We start from the raw sequence: 21,874 nt of genomic DNA, 5'->3' as shown, positions 1-21,874 counted from the left end.
TACTCTTTGACAGCTCTCTTGTAGGGCTAGAGTCAGAGAGCGGCTTCAGATATTTGGAGGGTAAGTGCCGGAAATGCTCCTCTCCATTCCATGTGGAGAAGCAGGGCTACAGCCACAGGGAGGGCCAGGCACTGAGTGTCTGTGTGTGTTTGGGGTCTCTGTGTTGGAATGTTGCTTTTTCTCAGTTAGAGATGATTTGAGATCAGATACCAACACAAATTTTTCAGTGGGCTTTCTTTTTTCTTGGGGGTTGGCAAATAGGGTAGGAAGCTCCCAAGGGAAGTTGCTAGAAGATCTTTCCTTGAGATATTTAAAGAAAAGGGAATTCTTGAGATGCAGTTTTCCAGGAAGCCAAGCATATAGTAAACTTGATTGCTAGATAGATGTTCCTTTCTAGTCTTCCTCAATGGTTTCTGAAATGCTGTTAAGAGCACGTAAATGAGAATTTGGCCTTTTACCGGTTTATAATGTTAAAGAGTTTAAGGTAAAAGAGGTTTTATGTTTATAAATATTTTATTGTAATAATTATTATAAATAAAATAGAACCCAGTGTACACAGATATCCTTTGAAATGGAGATAGTCTTGAATATAGCAAATCCATAATTAGCTGTTTGATGTTGAATGCAATTGAGTTTTCTTGTTCCAGTGAACTAGACAATGGAAAAATCATTGGGAATTAACAACACGGCTGTGTGATTCTTGATAAAGCTAACCTTTCTTTTTTCCATTCAAGTATTTTATCAGTGAGTGAGGGGCTAAACTAAAATGCTTACACTTGTAAATTTTAAAAAGATATACAGAATTGGTAAAAGAATCCTAGTGCTTCCCATGTGTCTTTACTCATTGAAACGATGCCTAGGTATCCTATTCAATGTTAGACAGATTTCTCCAGACTATGGGAGGAAATAACAATATTTTAATCGCTGTGCTTTATAAAACAAATCTTAGAGGTGGGCTCTTTTGGGTGGTTGAAAAAAAAGACTCAAAAACAATTTAGAACATTATCTTAAAAGTCAAAAAAATGACAGCCTTACTTTGTATGCAGTCATTGTGTTTTAATAATACTGTACGCTTATTAGTGTTATTAGAGCAGTAGACAGTTAATTACAGCCTTTTCTGAGACATGTTAACTCTATATTAACAGCCATGTTAAAAAAAAAAAAAAAAAAAAGGAAGAATGATGTATATGCTTACCTACAAGCTGCTGCTTGCTAGACTCTTACAAATATTCTCTTAGAATGTATGCAGTCACATTTTGGTCCAGAATCATCAAAATGGTTTCTGCTAAAACAACTGAATTTTAAAACTTTTCACTGGGACATAAAATTTTCTCTCTGCTTTTCTTTTCTTTCTTTCTTTTTCTTTTTTTTTTTCTTTTTCTTTTTTCCTTTCCTTGTAATGGGTATTGGTTTGATCACTTCTGCCAGCAGCAGAGATTGCTGTCCCTCAGCTGTTTTCACCTTTCCCACATGATATTTCCCACCTTGCCCGCATTTTCTTGTTTTCGGATCACTTTGGCCAGCCTACACCACAAAGAGCTTATGGAGCTGATGGGGTCCCTCTGGATACTTGTATTTTGTGGAATCGTTTTAGTCACTAGTTCCTTGATCCAAGTGTCATTTCTTTAACATGCTCCAAAACCTGATATTTCAGATACATGTGAGCAGTTGATTACAACAGTAGTTCTAAGACTATTTTATTTTCCAGATTTCAAAGCTGGGTTTTTGCTTTGGCTTTTTGGCATGGAGAATGATGGGGGACTGCCCAAAGGAGCTGGAAGCGAGACTTCACCTCACCTATAGGATGGCATCCAGGTGGTTAACCCTGTGAATTAATTCCCTTGGTTAATTTGGACACTTAGACCTTGTAACCATGTACTGTAGCCTTTAAAGATGCACTAGTATGCCCAGCTTTTGAGGTGCTGCTGATATTTACTCCAGTAAGATATTAAACCACAAAACAGAAATTCACTGTAAGGTGCCTATCTCTGTTACATAAAATAGGAAAAAGTTAACAGTCTTCTGTGCCTTGCATAGTAAGCACTCATTAAAGATTTGCGAAATTAGTAATAAAGCATCGAATTTAGTTTGTGCTGCAATCATGGTTTAATGGGGGGGGAGGGGGGGAGACCTTTCTCTCTAATTTTCTGTTTTTACTGGGGTTATCTGAACACTGAATCTGCACATGTCCGGCTTTCTGGATAATTGAATGTTTTTCTTCTTTAACTATGTGCTCTGTCATTTTTTTTTTTTTTTTGACAGTAGCACTGGGGTCTGTTTCATCCTCCTTGTCTGACCTCAAGGATTAGGTGAAGTATCTCTGTTCAGGTCTGTGGTCCCTTGGTGTTTGGTTGTGGTAGCAAACGGTATTAGAGTCAACACAGAACACTCCCCTGGGTTTATACAGTTAGGCCACAATGATCTTTCTGATATTCTGGGACCAAAAATACTATTTGCCAATGGCCCAAAGCTTGTGGGCCTCTACCTATTCTTTCCTACAATAATGACTTTGTTCAGGGTCCCATGGCAAAAATATGAGCCATGGGTACTGCATACAAATGTATTTTTCATTTTAACTCTATGTATTGTACTTTTAAATGTTTTAAGATTTAGGGTATTTATATGAATGAAGATTTCACTCTGTTCTTTTAAATTAATACTAGAATTCCAAAGGGGTTGAAAAGTTCTGTGCATTCTAAGAAAGTTATCTAAAAAAAACCCAAAAAACACTTTCTCCTTAACTTTATTTTCTTTTAAAAACGTGTGAGGCCCTAACCTGTTTGGCTCAGTGGATGAGTGTCAGCCTCTGGATTTAAAGGTCCAGGGTTGGATTCCGGACAAGGGCATGTACCTGGGTTGCGGACACATACCCAGTAGGGGGTGTTCAGACAGCTGATGGATGTTTCTCTCTCATCGATGTTTCTAACTCTCAATCCTTCTCCCTTCCTCTCTGTAAAAAAAAAAAAAAATCAATAAAATATATTTAAAAAATGAACAAACAAAAAACACATGTGTTGGGCTATTTTGCAAGACAGTCCTATTTAGTTACAGGAAGGAAAGTATTCTTAAGTGGTACACTGCTGTGTGACCTATTCCATTATCATGCACATTCTGTCTCTTTAAAAACAGTCTCCTCTATTTGCCCTATTAATTGTTGATATGTTGCCATCCACGAGACAAAAATTAGAGCTGTAATTAAATAATCATGTGATGCTCCTTAGTGCCAGTGAGAGCAAACTCATTTTTCCAGGCCCTGATGGTCACTGATTATTGTATTACGACTGGCTTGCCTTATTTTTTCTCTTCGTGATCCTCTATCTGTAGATTGCCTAACTGCTGTCATTCCTTTCAAAATTAAAGAAAGTAGAGAGCATTCAGCCAGTTAATTGGCTGGACGTCCTCAGAGATGTAAGGTAGACGTACCTTTTTTTTTTTGCTTTTGGTCACCTGGTAGGCCCTTTTGGGAGGCTACATCAGTAGTGTGGTTGCCTGCCATTTAATTTACACTGGTGTTTTGGCTGGGATGGAGGCATATGGGGAATGCCAGGAGAATTACAAAAGGAGCTGGGTATTAAAATTCAGAAATGATTAAAATTGAAATAAAAGGATGCTGCTTCTTTGCCAGTACTCTGGCAGTCATAATGACACATAGAGATTAGTTTCCACCTTCATCTTTTCCTTCTTTCTCATTTCCTCTTGTTTATTGTTGACACATTTTCCTTATGTCTGCCTCCTGTCTGTGTCTCTTTGCACCATTATGCGTTCCTGCTTCTCTCTCTTTTCCTTAAGCAGGGAGAAGCCTACTTAACCTTATTATAACAATAACAGAATAGGTTATTAATATTTAATATGCACATGATTAAAATTTCTCTCCCTTAAACATAGGTCAGCTGTATTATTATTAACTAGCATGTAATTTTTCATTTAAAATATTCTTATTCTGCCCTCGCTGTTTCGGAAATGTGGTCTACTTGAGTAGTGATTTAATACCTGATGTTTGGAAAAACGGTGGTGGGCTAGTGAGAAGAGAACTTACCAGTCATGGATAATCAATTATGCATGAATTCAAATGTAACAGATGGAATCTGGTGAGTTAAAGTTTCTCTTTGCCTTAATGGTGTGTTGGTTTTTTATTTTATTATTTTATTTGTTTGTTTGACATCTGTCTTCTATATAGATAAACATCTCATGTAGCAAGTGAGAAATTTTCTTATATATTTATATTCTCTTTAAAGTGAACTTCTTTTTTTTTAATTAAATGAAGGGGCAGATAATTATTTTATGTGGCCTTAAAGATGATCAGATTATTTTCCATCACTTTGTAGAAAGCACCCAATCCTGTTTGACCTATGAAGGTTCGCTCAGCTAGCTCATAGAGGAAGAAGAAAGCCCCAGTCCAGGCTCTCTGCCTTCTGTCCCCTTCTTTGCCCTCTGTCATTTGTCCTCTTTTGTGGGAGTTGCTTCATAATACAGGTGCTACACTAACTCCAGGCCTTAAAGAATTTCTAATGAAGACTGTGGTAGACTAGTTTCAAACTGTGTAATCTTCTGTCTTATGACATGCAAACAGTACCTGTGAACATATATCATGTTGAATGCATGTCATATCCACATTTAGTCATATTGGATATTGGTCAAACAATTGTATTTCCCAAATCTATAGAGAATGCCCCAACATTGGCTTTATATCCTAACCTGCCGCACATGCCTGTACACTTGCAGTGCTGTAAGTTTTTAGTGGCAAAACCCCTTTGTGCAAAGCAAACTAATTTTTGAAGCCTTGTTATCTTCATGGAGATATAAATTTAATTTTAATTAAGTATAGTGTGAATACATAGCGTGCTTTTTTTTTCAGTTGTAGAAATATTACAATGATAGGTATTGTCCATCTCTAAAGCAATATAGTCGCAAAATAATTTCAAGCTGGTCCCCATCAAGATTTTTTCATAAATATGCTGTTTGTTTCTCACAAGTGTATTCATGTGTATATATTTTTAAAACACAAATGAAAATAGTCTCTACAGAATAAAAATAAATGATTAAAAAATAGCCTCAAGGCTCACTTGTTCTGTTTTTATAGTTATACAGAAGCATTATTTACCAACTTTTTGCTTCATATCAACTGGAAATTTGCATATATATTTATAGTTCATCTTAGTTACTTAATGAATTAAATCCCACAATAAACAGACAAACAGATAAATATATACTTGAAAAATAGGTAACTTGATATGTCTAGCTACAGCTATACTGTGAAACTATTTTTGTAGTATTTTATGTTTGCTTTTATACATAATAAATATATAATTTTAGTTTGGCTTTCCTATGTATTAATGTTGCTTAACCATGCATTAAAAACATATATGTAGGTATGAGCTTCCATAAGATCAAATTTACATAAGAATTTCCAATACATTAAAAACTTCTTCATTCATAAGGAAGTCCCCTAATGTAAAATAAATATGAAATAAGTAAGAATAGATTATAGGAAACATAATACAGGACAATATGTTATAGAAAAAGGTAATATAAAATTACTGCATGCTGAAGTAAATACTTTAATCCTAATAATTATCACTAAAAAGTGACTGGAAACTAAATTTGAAAGGCTTTTAGCCTTTTTTAAAAACAGACATATTTTTATTTAAAATCAGAATCTAAAGTCTATATTCAGAGACATTTTACAAATTATTACATGGACTAAATTTATACAATTGTTACACACCTGGGGCTGTACTGCATGGAATGTTCATCACTCTTAAGTACTGTTCATTGGAAGGGTATACTCTTTTAGGAATATAGTTAATTTTTACTCATTTGAAAAACATCTAAAAGAATTTTGGACTTTATGTACTCTTGTTTGTTTCTGTTTCTTTCCTGTCTTTTGCAAAAAATACAATAGGACAGAATAAAATCTGAAAATAGAACAGTTTTCTTGCATTATAGGACCATCAAATTACCTACTTTGGGTGGGATCTTGGTCTCTAATTACAAATCCATGTTAATTATCCTTGGGTCAGGTATTCATCATAGGAATTAATTATCTTGCATAGGCTGGACTGTGGCTGTTGGCGGGTAAGGACAAAGCAATGGAGGGTTGTCGGTGAACATGGGATTGTGTAGCTCATTGTTGTTCTCCTTGGCATGATAGTTTCATGCTAATATGTACCTGCCAAACTTAGGAATAGGTAAAAGATTGGTTTGTTTTAGTTTTTTTCATTGAAAAATTTTAAATTGGGGTAAAAGATATATAACATAAAGTATGCCTTTTTGACAGTTTTTAAGTGCACAATTCAGTGGCATTAATTCTATTCACACTTCTGTGGAACCATCAACACAATCTGCTTCCAAATCTTTTCCATCATCCCCAATAGAATGTGCTTCTGAATTAACTTCTCTCTTGCATCAACAAATTTCAAGCATTATAGTGGAATTTAGTCCCAGTCCAGGTGTGATACAGTTGTTTCTGGTGGTGGCTTTTCTTCCTGATGGACAACTCCTGTCCATTGCCTCGTGAGGATGGGCACAGCAGTACCATATCAGAAACTCCCTGTGGCTGATCCTCCTCCCGAAGATCTGAACTAGGATTCAGGTGCGTCAGAGCCTCAAACTGTTTCTCCCTCCAGTTAAGCCAGGAAAGATTAGTGATGACATTCACATCTCTAAGAAGATTTGGTTACATCTTGGCTAAAACCATGGATTGGGAATAGGCTAAGCTGTTTGACTTTGTTGGCATTAAAATCCCCTGGGCCTCCCAAGAGTATTGCATGGCAGCTAGCACTGTGAGGACATGTCTCTGGCTCTTGGGAATGGACCCTAGGAATACGCCAGTTCTGCCTAAGTGCAGCGACTTAGGCTGGAAATAAGTGGAACAGTTTTCAGCTGTTCAAGGAGAACCTCACTCCAGGTTTAAGTTCTTTTTTCGGGAGAAAAACTTGTGCTCAACTATGTTGACAAAAGAAATGGAGGAAACTGGGATGCTTCTGGCTCCAGCAAATAATAGGCTGGTTTTAGAACTTTACTTCCATGTGTAATTTTGTGGTTAGTCACTTATGTCTGTGATGGTAAATCACACACCTTTACAGGATTTCTGGCACCTTAGTAAATCTCGAGCAAGTGCAAAATGCTGACTTACCTTGGTTCCTCAAATGGCATTTCTTTAATTGACAAATCAATGCCCCTCTCCTCCTCCTTGTTTTTTTGTTTGTTTGTTTGTTTGCTTTTGTTTTTGTTTTTTAATTTAGTGGCTTGCCTGCACATATATTCCTTAAATTTTGGAGAAAGAGCTCGTCCCAATATAATTTTAACTTTTCCAAGTGAACTCAGGATTGGGTTAAAAACTTCACTTGAGGATGCCCTCGCAAGTATATTCGATTTCCTATCTTCAAAATGTTACCTAACCCAGTGGATGCCAATCTGGACTGTAATCGGAATCACCCTGGGAGCTCTAAACAGCTGAATGCCCCGGCCATTGCAGTGGGGTGGAGCGTGGACATCCTGGTTATGGAAGGTGCTCCTCAGGTGATGTTAACCTGAAGCCCATTTTGGGAGCCACTGAGCTAACTTCTGATCCCGGCACCTGGCTTTACTTGCTAAGACATCAAGACTCTTCCTAAGATTTCGTGTAAAAATAGTTCTAGAGTTCCTTTCCCTGTGATGGCTGGCACTTGTGAGAGACTCCAGAAACACAGACGTAAAATCACCCTCAAGGTGCTCACAGACTTGCAGTTCGGAGGGGCAGACATGTAATTATGGAATGTCATACTGAAGGACAGGTGGTATGATGGAACATCAAGAAGCATGTAAGGAACAGCTGGAGAGAGCTTTGGACAGAAGAGTGGAATCAAGCTTCAGACTAAGAATATGGCAAAACAGAGGCCTCAGGTGAGAAGAGGGAGGAAGGACACTCCAGAAGCAATTCTGGGGGAAGGGTGTTGGGAGCAATGAGACAAGCTGAAACTGTAAGCATTCTGGAGGTGATATCTACACTAGAGGACTCAACAGCCATCATAGGAATCCTTCCCTCTACCTACTCAATTTTCAGATCTAAGTCTAGATAGAGATATCAGTTTTGGTGGAGCTATTACTGTTGTGTGGGTTATGATCCATACTGATATGTCTGTGGGAAGAAAGTAGCTTTCAAAACTTTTACCTAAAACATTTTTGCTAAAACAAACAAAAAAACAAAAACAAAAACAAAACCACCCAAAACACACCAAACATACACACACACATATACGCACACCACCACCACCACCACCACCACCAAGGAAAATGGGGGTGTGTGGTTTTTAATATTTCTGTGTTTTTAGGCCCAGATAGTTTGTCAGGTTCTAGAAGCCAACTACAATGGTTGTTCCTTTCCCTTACCCAATTTTCCCCAAATTAGCATTAACATTGGCCTCCCTTTGCTCGGCTTTCATAATGACCCTTTTCTATTAAAACCATATCACAAATTACCGGTGGGTATTTACATCCACCCCAATGTAATTAGGAAACAACTCTTGATCACTATCAGTCTGGCTATAATGGAAACCCCACCTATTAGGGGGAAAAAACACCAAGGAAAAAAAGACACAAAAAACTCGAAGGCCCATAGTTAGAGTTGATTATCATTGCTCCGTTATCTCCCCTGAAACATGCTCAAGCTTCTTGCTGTTATTTTCTGCGGTATACCATTATTTGTTTGGTATCTGGATGCCCTCCCAGTTTGAGTAGGTACCTACATTAAAGCTTCCAGAAGACCCGTTTCTAATGGCAACTATGCTTATGTAATGTGGGGGTAGAAGGGAGGAAGCGGAATGGCTTTGTGACTTTCACCTATGAGCTCATGGAAAGCAGCATGTAGGCTAAATGCATACTATTTCAGATGTACTGCAGGACCCTTTCAAATACAGACTGCCTAGAAGTCGTCTTAAATTGGTGTGCAGTGGCACACAAGCCTCATTGCATGCAACTGTACAGATCCATGGGCTAATTCTAAAATGGAAAATGATTTCCATTTGGACATTATTAGAATGTCTAAAAGCCTCTCAGCACCTCTAAGACTCCCCCGGCCAGGTCCTGGATTGACTTACGTAGTCATCTTTAGAGAAGTTCACTAGGTAAGTGCTGTCCAATAGATCTTTCAGCAATGGTGGAGGTGTTTTCTATCCTGCACTGCCCACTACCCACCTAGAGCTATTAAACACTTGAAATGTGGAACTCAATTGTAAATTTTATTTAATGTCAGTGAATTCAAATTCAAATGCTATAGCCACCTTCCCCACCATTGCCTCCTTTTGCAGTTCTCTAGAAGGAATTGTGATTGCAGTTAGCAGTGGGATTTGGATGCTAAGTGACACTGAGCTTTTGCTCTCATTTATTTATTCATAATGTGAATATTGTAAGGACCGCACATAGATTCCTGGTATTGTGGCAGTGAGCAAGACACATGGTCTCTGTTCTCAGAGGGCTTACAGTCTAGTAGGATAAGTACTTATTAACGCAATAACTATCCAGCTTGTTAATTAAAACTGTGATGACTTAAAAAAAAAAAGAGAAATGCTAGAGGCTATGAGAGGATAAAATGGGGGCTATCCTTTCTGGTAAGCTTAGTCAGAAAGTTTAATCAGAGTTTCGTTTGTTCACTAAAACAAGAAAAGCATGAGATAGCTTCCCTTCCCCAAGGTCAAGGCTGGGTCAAGCCAACGCAGGACCCATCCATAGCTCTCAGAGTGGAAGTGTGCCTTGTCCTGACCTCCAAAGATGTGGGGTCTGTCTGATTGAGCTGCATGCATGCCCCTATTGCACACTTCTGAACTTGAGCAAGCAGATTCTGTCTGCAAACTATGCAGTTGTGATGATGTCAGTCACAGATAAGATGTGAGAAGAAGGGTGCAAATGTTTACAGGATATTGCATTTCCTCTCCCAATATATGTTTTGACAATGTTGTTTGGGCTCCAGCCCCAGCTTTTTCCTCTCTGCTCTTACAAATTTGTATTTGGTCTATTCAAGAAATGATGTGGAAATCAGTCCTGACATCCCAGAAAGACAAAATGAGACACATGACAGCAAAACATATGGCTCAAATAGACATCCTTATATGGCCAACACAGACCATATTCCCAGAAATTCACATATGGAAAACACCACCTGCAGCTAAAGCCAAAAAAACAAAGAGTTGACACGACAAAGAAAAAAAAAAGAGCAATATGCTACGTAAATTGTGCAGCTTTAAAAGATGTAGGGAGATAGCCAACTGTATTTGAATTTAAAAAGATGGGGGAAAATGTCCTTAGGAAGTGCTATGGGTGGTAAGCAATGCTTTGCTAACACAGTCACTGGCGGAGTTGCCATATCTTAAAAGCGTTCAAATTCTAAATGCTTTCTCTGTTTATTACAAATGTATGTGCTATTCAGAACTCTGAATGTGTTTTAATGCTTTCGGATATCTGCCTGCATATTTATCTTAATACGGTGCCATCTGAAAACATGCAGTAGTCCTTTCATTATTAAGTTAAAAAAAAAATCTTGTATATCTGTTCCAGTATTTTATCTTTGCTACTCTTTTTGTAGCCAGTCTGAATGCTTTCTTATGGGATAAAAAATAATAATAATAAAAAAATGGATGTGCTGTTGTACCTGTACATCACACATTCAGTAATTCATGTATTGCGCTTGTACTATTTCATGTTCCTGAGGATACCCATTTTGATATCTAGATTTATAAAGTTCACTTTGTTTTAACTTCTTCCAACACTTGCTTGCATCTTTATCTCCAGATATGCCTGTGTGGAATCACATGTGTTTCCCCCCGCCCCCCTAATAATTTATCCTCAGACATAACCTGAGTAGTGGCATTTTTCTAATTATCTTCCTTCCCCCCCCCCCCCCTTTATTTTAATCTTGGTGTACACTGACCGGTGCTTAGTGGCTAGGCTAGAATGAATATTCTAAGAGAAAGATAATTTATAATAACTAAGTTTATCATTGTCCTATTTGACTTGGCATAAATCTCTGTGTATCACTTTACTTATGTCATTTCTTACAATTGTACAGTACTAACATAAAGGACGGGCTTGAGGAGAAGTGAGTATGTATTTGTGAATAATAGGTTCATAATTGTACTACATTATTCTTTATAATAAAGTCACTGTTAGATATTTTATCCTCCTTTATTCTGCTTATCATTTTCCAAGTCCATGTCCATCCTTATTACCCACTTTTATGTTTTGTGTTTGAGAGTCAGTTTGCAATTCCTGGATAAAAGATGCTATTCAAATTTAAAGATTACTGTTGTAGTTCCCACTTTTCATTAGCATTGGCCAAGTCTTTAGGAGCCTAAGGCAATCAGGAAGCTTTTTGTCTTATTTACTGTGTAAATAATGGGGTAAATTTACTTACAATATTTTATTCCAATGTGTCTTAATATTGATATTTTCAGCAACCCTTTTTTGGTCTTCTCTTTGCTGAAAAACTTTTTCTTCTTTTAAAAACACTCAACATCAGGAGAAGTTGCATGGATAATTTTTTTTGTAGTCTAGAATTTTTTTTAGGTTTTTTTTTCCTCTTATGTTGCTATTTTTGTAAATCTGTGCAGTGTGACACTAGAATGCACTGTCCCTACTGAAAACCAGGCAGGATAGCGTGTCAGGCATCACCAGTTTGAAGCAACTCGTCAAACATTCATCTTGGAAGCTCCTAACTTAATCTATCATATTGCAAAAATCATTAACGAGATAATTCATTGCTATTTGTCTTTTTAAATATTTCCTTATTCGTTACATTTCTTATACTTCAATTTTAAAACATTCTTCATATTTCCCCACATTTCAACTTTTAAAAATATGACTTCATTGGTTTACTTTTCTTGTTTTGTGAGGCTGTCGTTTATTATCACATGTTCTTCTTTTTGCTCAAGGCTTGGGTTTGTATGTGCCAAGATTCATGGTTGCCTTCCTCGATTTTGACGAACCTTTCCGGTTTGTGGGAGAGACTGGGGGGGCCATTAGATTGATATATTCTCATTGTGTCTCTCCTAAACTTGTCCTCCCCAGGAGGCCAGTATTTCTTATCCTTTATCTTCTACTTTACCTTCTGCTTTTCTTGGATTTCTAATGTAAACAGTGCCTGTAAGTATGTATTGGTAGCTTTAAAGAGCCTCATTTGCATATTTTCCTCTTATCTCAGTACTTGTGTTAACTTGTTGCTTTTTTATGAGTAACAAAATGTTTATCGGACTGATTTTTTTTTCTTCTCTCTTTTCCTTACTAGTATGTCCTGGAAAAAAAAAAAAGTAATTCTTTCAACATCTTTGTTTTTGTCTAATGATTAACTGCCTTCAGGGACTGAGATGCTAGTGCTCAACCCTAAGCGATTAACACTGCATCTCTCTCTGGGTGAGATTGTAATGTTCTTCCTTTTTTTTTTCTTTTATTTTTTTTTCTTTTTTCTTTTATGGGAATTACACTTAATAAGATTATCTCAGAGGATCTTCCTTATGAGCTAATCACCATTGATTGAACTGGGTAACTTACCCTGGATTGCAGAAGGATTTATTGCAACCACAGATGTATTTATGTACCCACCCAAACTTTGTCTTTCGCTTGTGTGAAGTTAGTTTCAAGAATGATGGCATCTTTTCCCTTTTTTAATAACAAGTCAGGTCTCTTTATTAAGTGACCCATTTTTTTGCTTAACGCGGCGGCGGCCACTCCAGGCCACGTAGGTCTCTCCCTCCAAAGAGTTCTCTGGCTCGGAAGCGAGGGAGTTTTGAACCCACCTCTGACTTTCACGTTGGCTCTAGAGATAACTTTAGGACTCATCCTCTTGGAGGGCACATCTTCGCCAGACCGTTTTAAAGACCTTGGCCTTTGATTCCTCTGCAAATGTTCCCGCAGCCCTCCGCGCTTCCCTGGAGAGCTGTCCCCTCCGGAGGGAGGGTCCCCTCCTGTCCCTTCCTCGGACCCGGGACCTCAGAGACCTCAGGCCTCTCACCTGCGTGGCCGGGTCCATCTCCCGCGGGGCCGGCGCGCCCTCCCCGCCTCTCCGGTTGGTCTCCGGGTGCCCGCCTGCGGCGCTCCGGACGGATCCCTTCCTGTGGCTTTTGTGGCGCGTGGGTGGCTGGGTGGTTAGCTTTCCCCCCTGGCCTTCGCGCCCTCCTCCCCATCACTTTCACCGCCACCACCACCCCCGCACCCCCCCACCCCCCACGCCCCGCCAGCGCCGCCCTCCTCCCCCGCTCCCTCCGCACACCTGCCCCCGCCGCCCGCGCCCTCCCCGCGGGGCCCGGGGAGCCCCGCGCCGCCTCCCCCTGCGCCCTCCCCCCCCGGCGGCCCCGCGCTGCGCCCGGTACCCGGGGCATTGTGTGCCCTCCGCGCCGGCCGCCTCCCGCTCATCCAGCTCATTGCAAACGCCTGCGCACCCGCCCGGGGCCGGAAACCGTGCGCTCCCCCCACCCCCCATTCCCTCCCCTCCCTCCCCGCCCCGCACTCATTCACTAGTTACTTGTCTTTTTTAACTCGCCGCCCCCTCCCCCTCCCCCGATCCCGGCCCTCCAGCCCGGGTTTTAATCCCCATCCCTTCGCCGCCTGCTCCTTGCACCCTGCCTCCCCGCCCCCCCCCCCCCCCTCCCCCCCCCCCCCCCCGCCGCCTTCCTCCTCCGCTCCGCACCCCCTTCCTCCTCCTCCTCCTCGTCCTCCTCCTCCTCTCCCTCCCGCTCCTCCTCCTCCGCCGCCGCCACCGCCACTGGCTCGCTCGCTCCCGCTCCCCGGACGCTGGGGAAGGGCTCGGGGCGGCGGCGGCGGCTGCCGGGAGGCGGCTGCGTGCTCGGGCCGGGCGGCGAGCGGGGAGGATTTGTATTAAAATGAGGAGGAGGAAGAGGAGGCAGCCACAGCGGCGGCGGCGGCGGCGGCGGGAGCGGCGGCGCGGAGGGCTGCAGCCCGGGCGGACGCGCGGAGCCGAGCTGGGCACGGCGGCGGCGGCGGCGACAGCGGCCGGGATGAGTCAACTAATCATTTAATGGGGGCAGAGACGGCAGCGAGGGGGAGAGCGCGAGCGAGCGAGCGAGGGGGGGGGGGGGGGAAGAGAGAGGGAGAGAGAGGAGAGAGAGAGAGAAACAGCCCGTCCGGGCGCCGGCGCTCACACGCGCACAGACGCGCGCACACACCTCCCGGGCCGCCCGGCCGCCACCGCCGCCGCCGGCCGAGCAGAAAGCGGGGCGACTTCCCCCCCCCACCCCCCCCCTTGCATTTTGGGAAACTCCTCATCAGTTTTGCGGGGGTTCCTGCGTTCCTCCCCCTCCTCCCCCCTCCTCCTCCCCTAGCGCCCAGGGCCATTGTGGCGCTCCTTGTTTACCCCGGACTCCGGCCCAGTGAGCGCGCGGCCACTTTTTGGGGGGGAGGGCGGAGGGGGCGGGGAGCGTGTGGCTGCGGAGGCGGTGGTGGAGGCGGCTGGGGGGGTGCCTTCTGATTCCTTCCTCCCTCTCCCGCCCTGTCCTGCCCTCCCTCCTCCCCCCAAAACCCCCTCTCTCGCCCCTTCACTCGCCCGGCACCCCCAGCCGCGCGCCGCCCCGCGCCCATGGGCAGGGAGCGGGTCCGCGGGGCTGCGGGCTGCGAGGGCCGGAGCCCCGGTGGCGTGTTAGTGCCTCTCCGGGCTTTTTCCGCCGCCTCCTTGCCCCCCGCCCTCGCCGCCCTGGGTTGAGGGTGCGAGGCGGTGGGAAGAAAGTTTAAGGTTTGTTCGTATCAGTCGCGATTGTTGGGGGGCGGGGGAGGGGGGCGAGGAGGGGAGGGGCGGCGAGGTGGCCTTCCCCTCGCCGCGTCCTCCGGGGTCATCGGAGAAGAATCCTGCAAGTGACAGCCCGAGTGGACTCGGGGTTCCCTCGCCCCGAAAACCCCGAGCGAGCTGAGGGAGGGGGACACCCCCCTCTTTTTTTCCCTCCCATTTCGGGGAGACCTTGTCCGCAGTGAATTTCTTTTTTTTTTTTTTTTTTTTAATTTTCTTTTTTGAAAGAATCCTCCAGCCACCACATCGCCTCCCCAGCTCCCACCACCACACAGTGCCCAGGGTTTGCTTTGTTTTTTACGATTCTTCCCCCCAACGAATCACTTGTCAGATCAATTTTATCTCTTCGCCCTCCTCCCTTCTCCTCCCCACTCTCCCCTCCTCCCCCTCCGCAAACCCCGTTCTCTGAGGTTAGGCGTTTTACAAACCTTTTATGTTGTTTTTCGAATTGTGATTTTTGTTTTTTTTAAAACAACACTCTCTCCCCCTCCACCCCCCACCCTCCATGGCTACTCTTCCAGGCGTTCATCTCTGCCCTTCCCCCGCTTAGGGGGGCGGGGGTAGGGGAAGAGAAAATAATACAATTTCAGGGGAAGTCGCCTTCAGGTCTGCTGCCTTTTTTTTTTTTTTTTTTTTTAATTAAAAAAAAAAGAGAGGGGGGGGGGACAGAAAACATCAGTCTTGAACTTCTCTTCAAGAACCCGGGCTGCAAAGGAAATCTCCTTTGTTTTTGTTATTTATACGCTGTCAAGTTTTGAAGTGGTGAGTTTCAGGTCGGTTTTGCTAATTTCACTCCGTAAAACTGCAGTGTTTCTGTTTCTAGATAGTACTTTGCTTCTTTGTCTCTTTAAAAGGTCACAGGGAAAGCTTGGCCTGGATCGTGCCGGCCATGTGGAATGGATAAGGGCATAATCTCTTAAAATGTGATTAGGGGGTTCCGTGGGGGTGGGGGGTTGAGGGAGGCCATTTAGCAAGGAACTCCTTGAAAGGCTCCCACATTGCAGCAAAAACAAAAGCAAAAAAAAAAAAATGTTCTTGAAACCGGAATTTCGTGCTTTTCTGTTTGTGTGTGTGTGTGTGTGTGTGTGTGTGTGTGTGTGTGTAAAGGGAAATGATTGCTGTGTCTGAGTTCACTGTTTTAGTCAGGAGTGATCGCATATGGACTTGGTTTATGGCCTGGGAAATGGGATTTTGAGAAAGTAGCCAGCTTTCTGTGTGCCAGCCAAACGTTACACGAAAATGGACTTTAAAATGTGTAACTCACAAACTCTCGAGCCTGGCGGCTGTGGAGACAGAGTTAGTTCCTGGGCTGTCAGTCCAGCAGGCCCAGAGTGGAGACTGCCCTGTGCATTTCCAAACGGAGGTTTGGTGAACTTTAGCCTTGGGCATAGAGTTTAAATGAGGAAATGGGGTGTTTTATGTGCATGTAATTTTGCTTTATAATGTAAAGCTTTTTACAGGACGACCGAGTGTTTAATTGACGCTTGTGGGTGGGTATTGGGAGGACAATTTTGCATGACCTGTATGATGTTTTGATTATCAATACGTTAACTAAATTACCATCTATCAGTTTCACTTGCTGTATCCTTTATATTGCTGCTAAGCCTCAAGACTGCTGAATATGTTTGGTAGCATTAACTTTGATGCTGATGTCTACTTTTTTTCTCTTTTTTCTTAAAATTGCCCCTCGGGTGAAGTATTTTCTTTTCAAAGCATATGTTTTAAAATTCATTTTCTGCTCTAGGGGAAGGCAACCACTTTGGGGGAAAAAAAAAAAAGCAGCTCTGTATTATAACCCATATGTAGCATTACAAAGAGTGTTTTGAATAAGTTAATCATTGCTCTCTAATTTTGGCTTTAGTTTAATATAATGGAGAAGAGTAATCTTGATAAAAAGTGGTTAAAAGAGGCACATTTATTGTTAATGAACCTCATAACCAAAAACAGATGGGACCTCGATCAATGGTAAACCTTTAGTTCTCAGCGTGCCACCCTGGAGTACAAGGATAAATAGCCATTATTTCTAAAACTTTACAGTTCTTCAATTGGCATTCTTAAGGTTGCTTTTAAGCCTACAGATTATCGTTGCCCCCTCCTCCCCATTTGCCTCTTTTCTTGGTTATAATGGACAGAGTAATCTATGGCTAAACAGAAGAAAAACATGCTTATAGAAAAGCCATGCTACTATAAGCTGGCTTTCAATAAATCGGATCTAAATAGCTTTCCCGGTGTAATAATTTTTTAAAAGTACAAGAGATGTCAAATTACTAGACAGCTGGAGGAAAGTAGTAATTATCATATTCTATCTGATTTTTTTTTGAAATATGATCCCTTCCCCCTTCGTATTGGTAAGCTAAGTACTATGAAAGTTCATAATTCCACTCACTTGTTCTTATCAATTCTAGTTAAAACTATTTTAGAAGTGACTTGGATATTGTGCTCATTGTTTTATCGTAAACCATATGAAAATTGATGTCCATTGTATAATTGAAAATATAAATTTTTTTGAAGTCAACCAAGATGTTAACTTCAGTGCATACCGAGATTATTTTTGAAAACTGGCAATTGTGTTTTACCTAAATCAAGATTTTTTTAAAAACCAGTTTGGCATTTGCATCTAATGCTAATATCTCAAAGTATTTTCACATGTTTTGCTATTGAAATTAAGAGCTTTCTATTACTAAAGTACTCCTAAATGTTAACTCTAAACATGTGAGTGGTAATACTTCAGTACTTGGAATATTTGAAGAAGTCCTCCACCTAACATCCATTTGCTTAGGGGTGAAATGATCCAATCACACATTTGAGCCAAGACTTAACTAGGTATATAACAGGTCATGTAACACTTGCAACTTTCATAGTATAATAGAAAACTTTTCTACAAATTAACCTGTAATGCCAGTGGGGAGTGTAAAAAATTAGATGTTTGCTACCTTCTTCTGAGGTGGTATGTATATACGTGTATCATTTTTTCCCCCCCATAAAAACTTAACTATGTTACAAATATATATATATATATATATATATATATATATATATATACACACACACACACATACACACACACACACACAGATTTAACTAATATTTGGACTGTGATCATTTTTCCATCTGTGATTAAAGTGTTACTGTTTTGTTCTGTAAAGAGTTGCTAATTTTTAGAAATTGGGACTGTATAAATATAATTTATTTTCTTTCTGGCTATATTGTAGTGATTCTTGTTTTAGAAGTAAAGCCCATTCCCCCTCCCACACACTTAGTTTTGGTGGTAGGTCACAAATTAGCTTTTATTCACGTGTGTTAATACAGTTTTCACAAATTATTCTGTTAACTTGAGTGGACATATGGTGTTATCGTGAAATATAGTAACATCTACATTATATTATCTATCTAGCTGAGTAATCTTGCAGATTATATTTGTGAAGAGAGATATCTAGGGGTAAAACATTTACATGATGTATATATGTAAATACAGAGAAAGAGTAGGAGAGAGGGAGGGGGGGAGAGGGAGAGAGAGAAACACCCCTCACCCACCCAATTCTAACAGCATCTTCTTTTTTAAATCCTGGCAGGTGATCTTTAGAGGGTAACTGAGTATGGATCATTTGAACGAGGCAACTCAGGGGAAAGAACATTCGGAAATGTCTAACAATGTGAGCGATACGAAGGGTCCACCAGCCAAGATTGCCCGCCTGGAGCAGAACGGGAGCCCACTGGGAAGAGGAAGGCTCGGGAGCACAGGTGGAAAGATGCAGGGAGTGCCTTTGAAACACGCGGGCCATCTGATGAAAACCAACCTTAGGAAAGGTAAATACTCTGGAGCCAAATCCTGGAGAGCTGTGAGCCCTGTGCCTACTACCCAAGGCTGCTCTGTGTGGGTGTGGAGAGGCAGCGCTCCTCTGTAGGCTCTTTGCCTTGATTCTCTTTCTGATCTGAAATCAGTTACATCCCTGGCTGCGTTGTCAGGCAGGTTTTGAAAGTGGGGGCTCTGTGTGTGTGAGTGGAGCATCTTACTCTGCTGCTACAGACTGGGATTATTGGACGTTTACGTTGATCAGGACTGAGTTCAACCTAGTGGTCTTTAGCTACCCAAGGCTTCCATGGATAAGGTGTTATTGAAGTAGAGGATATATATACATGGCTATTGCTGTACTCTCCCTGCTTCAGAATCAGACACTGGCTTTTCCACCAGATGACTGGTTGTAAAAGACAGGTTCAGAGGTGATGGGAATTTTATGTGCTTTGAGGTACAAGTTGTGCGATGTCATTTTTGTGGCTTGTTTTCTTAAGAGCAAATGGCATTATTTGGCAATGAGAAAAACCTGATCATTCTAGTTTTCACGTTTGCTATCACTGGGTATTTTTGATAAAAAGGAAAGGCAGATTTAGGCAAGTTTATAAGGAGAGGACGTGTAACTGGGACTCCCCTCTGCCCATTTTATGTTAAGTTGATGAAGTTGAACAACTTTGTGTTCAGCACTCGTTCATGTAAAAGCAGAGCCTGTGCTGGTTTCAATGTGTGCGCCTCAGAATGGTCTTTATTTTGTCTCCGAATAAATGTGTACAGGATTCAGATTTCCCTTCTATTTGCTAAGCAAAGGATAGAAATGCCATCCTTTAGCGACCGAGAATATTAAGTAGATAAAGTTAGAAGGCAGAGGAATTTCATTGTGTTTGATGCATAACATTTATCATACAATCATTTATTTTTTCCTTGGTTTGGCGAAAACAAAGAATATATTGATCCTGAAATGAACAGACACAGCAGACCGTATTGTTAGATCTTTATCTATTAAAAATGGAAAAACAGCACTTCAGCAAATTCTTTGGCCTCTGCTCATGATTACCCTATTTATTGATTGTTTGCCAAGAATGTATGCATCTTAAGAAAGCCAGGGTAAGAGCATTAAAAATATAATTTATTATGGCTTTTCCAACAGAGTGCATTAATATTGTACTGTGAAGCACTGGGGCTCTATAAAAAAAAAAAAAAAAAGACTTTCTGACGCCTGCAAACATATAAGTTCCATAAATTCCTAAATAGGAGATTTCAGCTGTCTCTGGTATTATGTGATATTTGCACAGCAAACTTTTAATGCCAGGACAGTTTTAGACAAGGATTCTACAGACTTCCCTGCTCCTTATGGCAGACGTGCTGTTTACACAGGCTCATAAACCTTCAGCAAAAGCTTCTGAGACTGCCTCCAGGTTTAAATCATGCGGTATTTTTAGCAGCCGGCAGTGGCCAGTGAGCTGCTGGCCCCCTTTAATGCCGGGAGGTTATGGAGTTGCTGGAGTTGGAAGTCTCGCCAAACACCCGCACAAATAATCAGTTCAGAGGAGGCTCCTGTTCAGCATTACTCCCCATGGCAGGAGGGCAGCCGTGACAGTTGGCTGGAAGGGTTAGCAGGCGAGGTTTGTAATGAAATGATACTGTTGTCACGTTATCAGCAGCCACCTTTCGTTACCTACATACAGGGTCCCGCTCCATACAGTCGAAGATGTATCCCCATGCATGTCAGTCGTTTGAAAAAAAAAAAAAAACCCGCAGTGATGTCATAGGGCTAAGGAGAGAGTAGGACCAAGTCAGCCTCATCCTTGAAGAGGAAAAATCAATGCATATGTTTTTGTTGTACGAACCCAACTCTTTGAAGCCATCAGGACAGGGGGAGGAGAAACCCAAGTACAGTAATTTCACTTCCTGCTCAAAAGATTTTTTTTTTCTTACAGCATTGCATTGATAGTGACTTATTTTCAAAATGTAGTTTAATTGGGGAAGTTTCTGTGCTTATTTCAAACAACAAAAATCACTGAAGCCTTTTAGTGCTGGTAGGTTTGTGTGTGTGTGTGTGTGTGTGTGTGTGTGTGTGCGCGCGCGCGTCTTTTAAATTTTATTTTTTGTGTATAGTTTCTGTTTGACAGGTGCTAGATAAAAATTGTGGCAGAGTTGTGGCTTAAGAAAAAGGGGCTGGATGTTTTTGTGTATTTGCTGAGGAGGTTTTGCCAAAGTACCTCCAAGCCAAGAAAGAAATCACCAGTTAGTCTATTGCTGTGTTTTTTTTTGCTGTGGTCTCCCCAAATTTTCTGATCCCTGGTGAGTTCTTTCTCTGGTATCAAACAGCCGAATGAACGACTAGAATATTGGCAAGCTCCACGGCTGCTTTTTTCTTTTTTTTTTTTTTATGTCTCGCCTGTCGGATTCCTCCGAATGAGTTTGTGAGCTTTTTCTAAGTAAACCTGAAGGTTTTTGGTGCTTTAGCTTTATTGTTTTTGTTTTTTTCCAGAGTTAGAATCTCTCCTGAACAGGTCACTGAGGCTTTGGTGGAGAGGCATGTGTAGAAAAAATGTAGCTGTCTTACGGCTAGCTTTTGTTCACAGAAGAGAGCATTTTCAAAGGGCATCTTCGGGTGTCCGTAGAAAATCCCGATTTTTATTTATTTATTTTTTTTAGCTCTGGTTGGCATGCGCTAGACATCTTCAGAAGTTGGTAGGATTCTGCGAGTCCAGAGGACAGCGCTGAGAGAGGCATTGATGTTACAGGGCTAATTGAGGATCCTGGGTGCCCTGTTAAAGTAACCCTTGCCATCATTTATGATAAAGATGATACCCTGCTGGCAGTTTGCCACAAGCACAGTTCGGATGCATCTGCTTTTAACCCTTCTCTGCGTGGCCCTGGGAGTCTGGCAGTGCGCTGCGTGGACACCTTGAGGGCAACAGCATACCCTGGTTTCCGTTTCTAGAAGCCTTTTTTTTCTTTTTTCTAATTTGGTATGGCCAGTGCTGATTCATCCTCTGGCTGCTGAGTTATTGCATTGGGTTAAAGTAAACGGAGAGCGAACATCAGATCTTCGCAGATTCCTTTATCCTAACAGGTCCCGATGAGGCCAGTTTCCTTTTCCGCGCGCTCGTTTTCGTCCCATTTACTCCAGCAAGGCTGTTCGTTTTAAAGACACGTGGTTGCCGTGGGTGTCTCTTTAGTCAGGTAGATGGAGTGAGGAGGAGCCATAAAAATAAAGTCTTATTCGCCTGCATTGTGCACATACTGGAATCATACGTTTTGAGCATCAGTTTGGCTAAGTTTTGTGCTCCTTGCATGGAGGCATGATAAAG

General features: G+C 41.8%; 1 protein-coding gene across 7 annotated transcripts in view; it reads left to right on the top strand.

Annotated features, from left to right (window-relative positions):
• Positions 1–21,874, top strand: part of SATB1 (SATB homeobox 1) — a 100,190-nt gene that overhangs the window by 6,278 nt on the left and 72,038 nt on the right. For 3 of the 7 annotated variants that reach the window (XM_036431580.2, XM_036431578.2, XM_036431574.2), the window contains exons 1-2: positions 14,965–15,526; positions 18,337–18,571. In XM_036431580.2, the coding sequence (XP_036287473.1) occupies positions 18,361–18,571 (211 nt within the window). In that variant the 5' untranslated portion in view covers positions 14,965–15,526; positions 18,337–18,360. Of the gene's footprint in view, positions 1–4,699; positions 4,711–14,964; positions 15,538–15,910; positions 15,913–18,336; positions 18,572–21,874 lie in introns of those variants that run through there. The other 4 variants (XM_036431577.2, XM_036431575.2, XM_036431576.2 and 1 more) reach the window with 4 other exon arrangements.

This window comes from Pipistrellus kuhlii, unplaced genomic scaffold (genome assembly GCF_014108245.1).
Source record: "Pipistrellus kuhlii isolate mPipKuh1 unplaced genomic scaffold, mPipKuh1.p scaffold_m20_p_11, whole genome shotgun sequence".
Lineage (NCBI taxonomy): Eukaryota > Metazoa > Chordata > Mammalia > Chiroptera > Vespertilionidae > Pipistrellus > Pipistrellus kuhlii.
The sequence above is the reverse complement of the archived record's forward strand: the minus strand, read 5'-3'. Positions and strand labels throughout refer to the sequence as shown.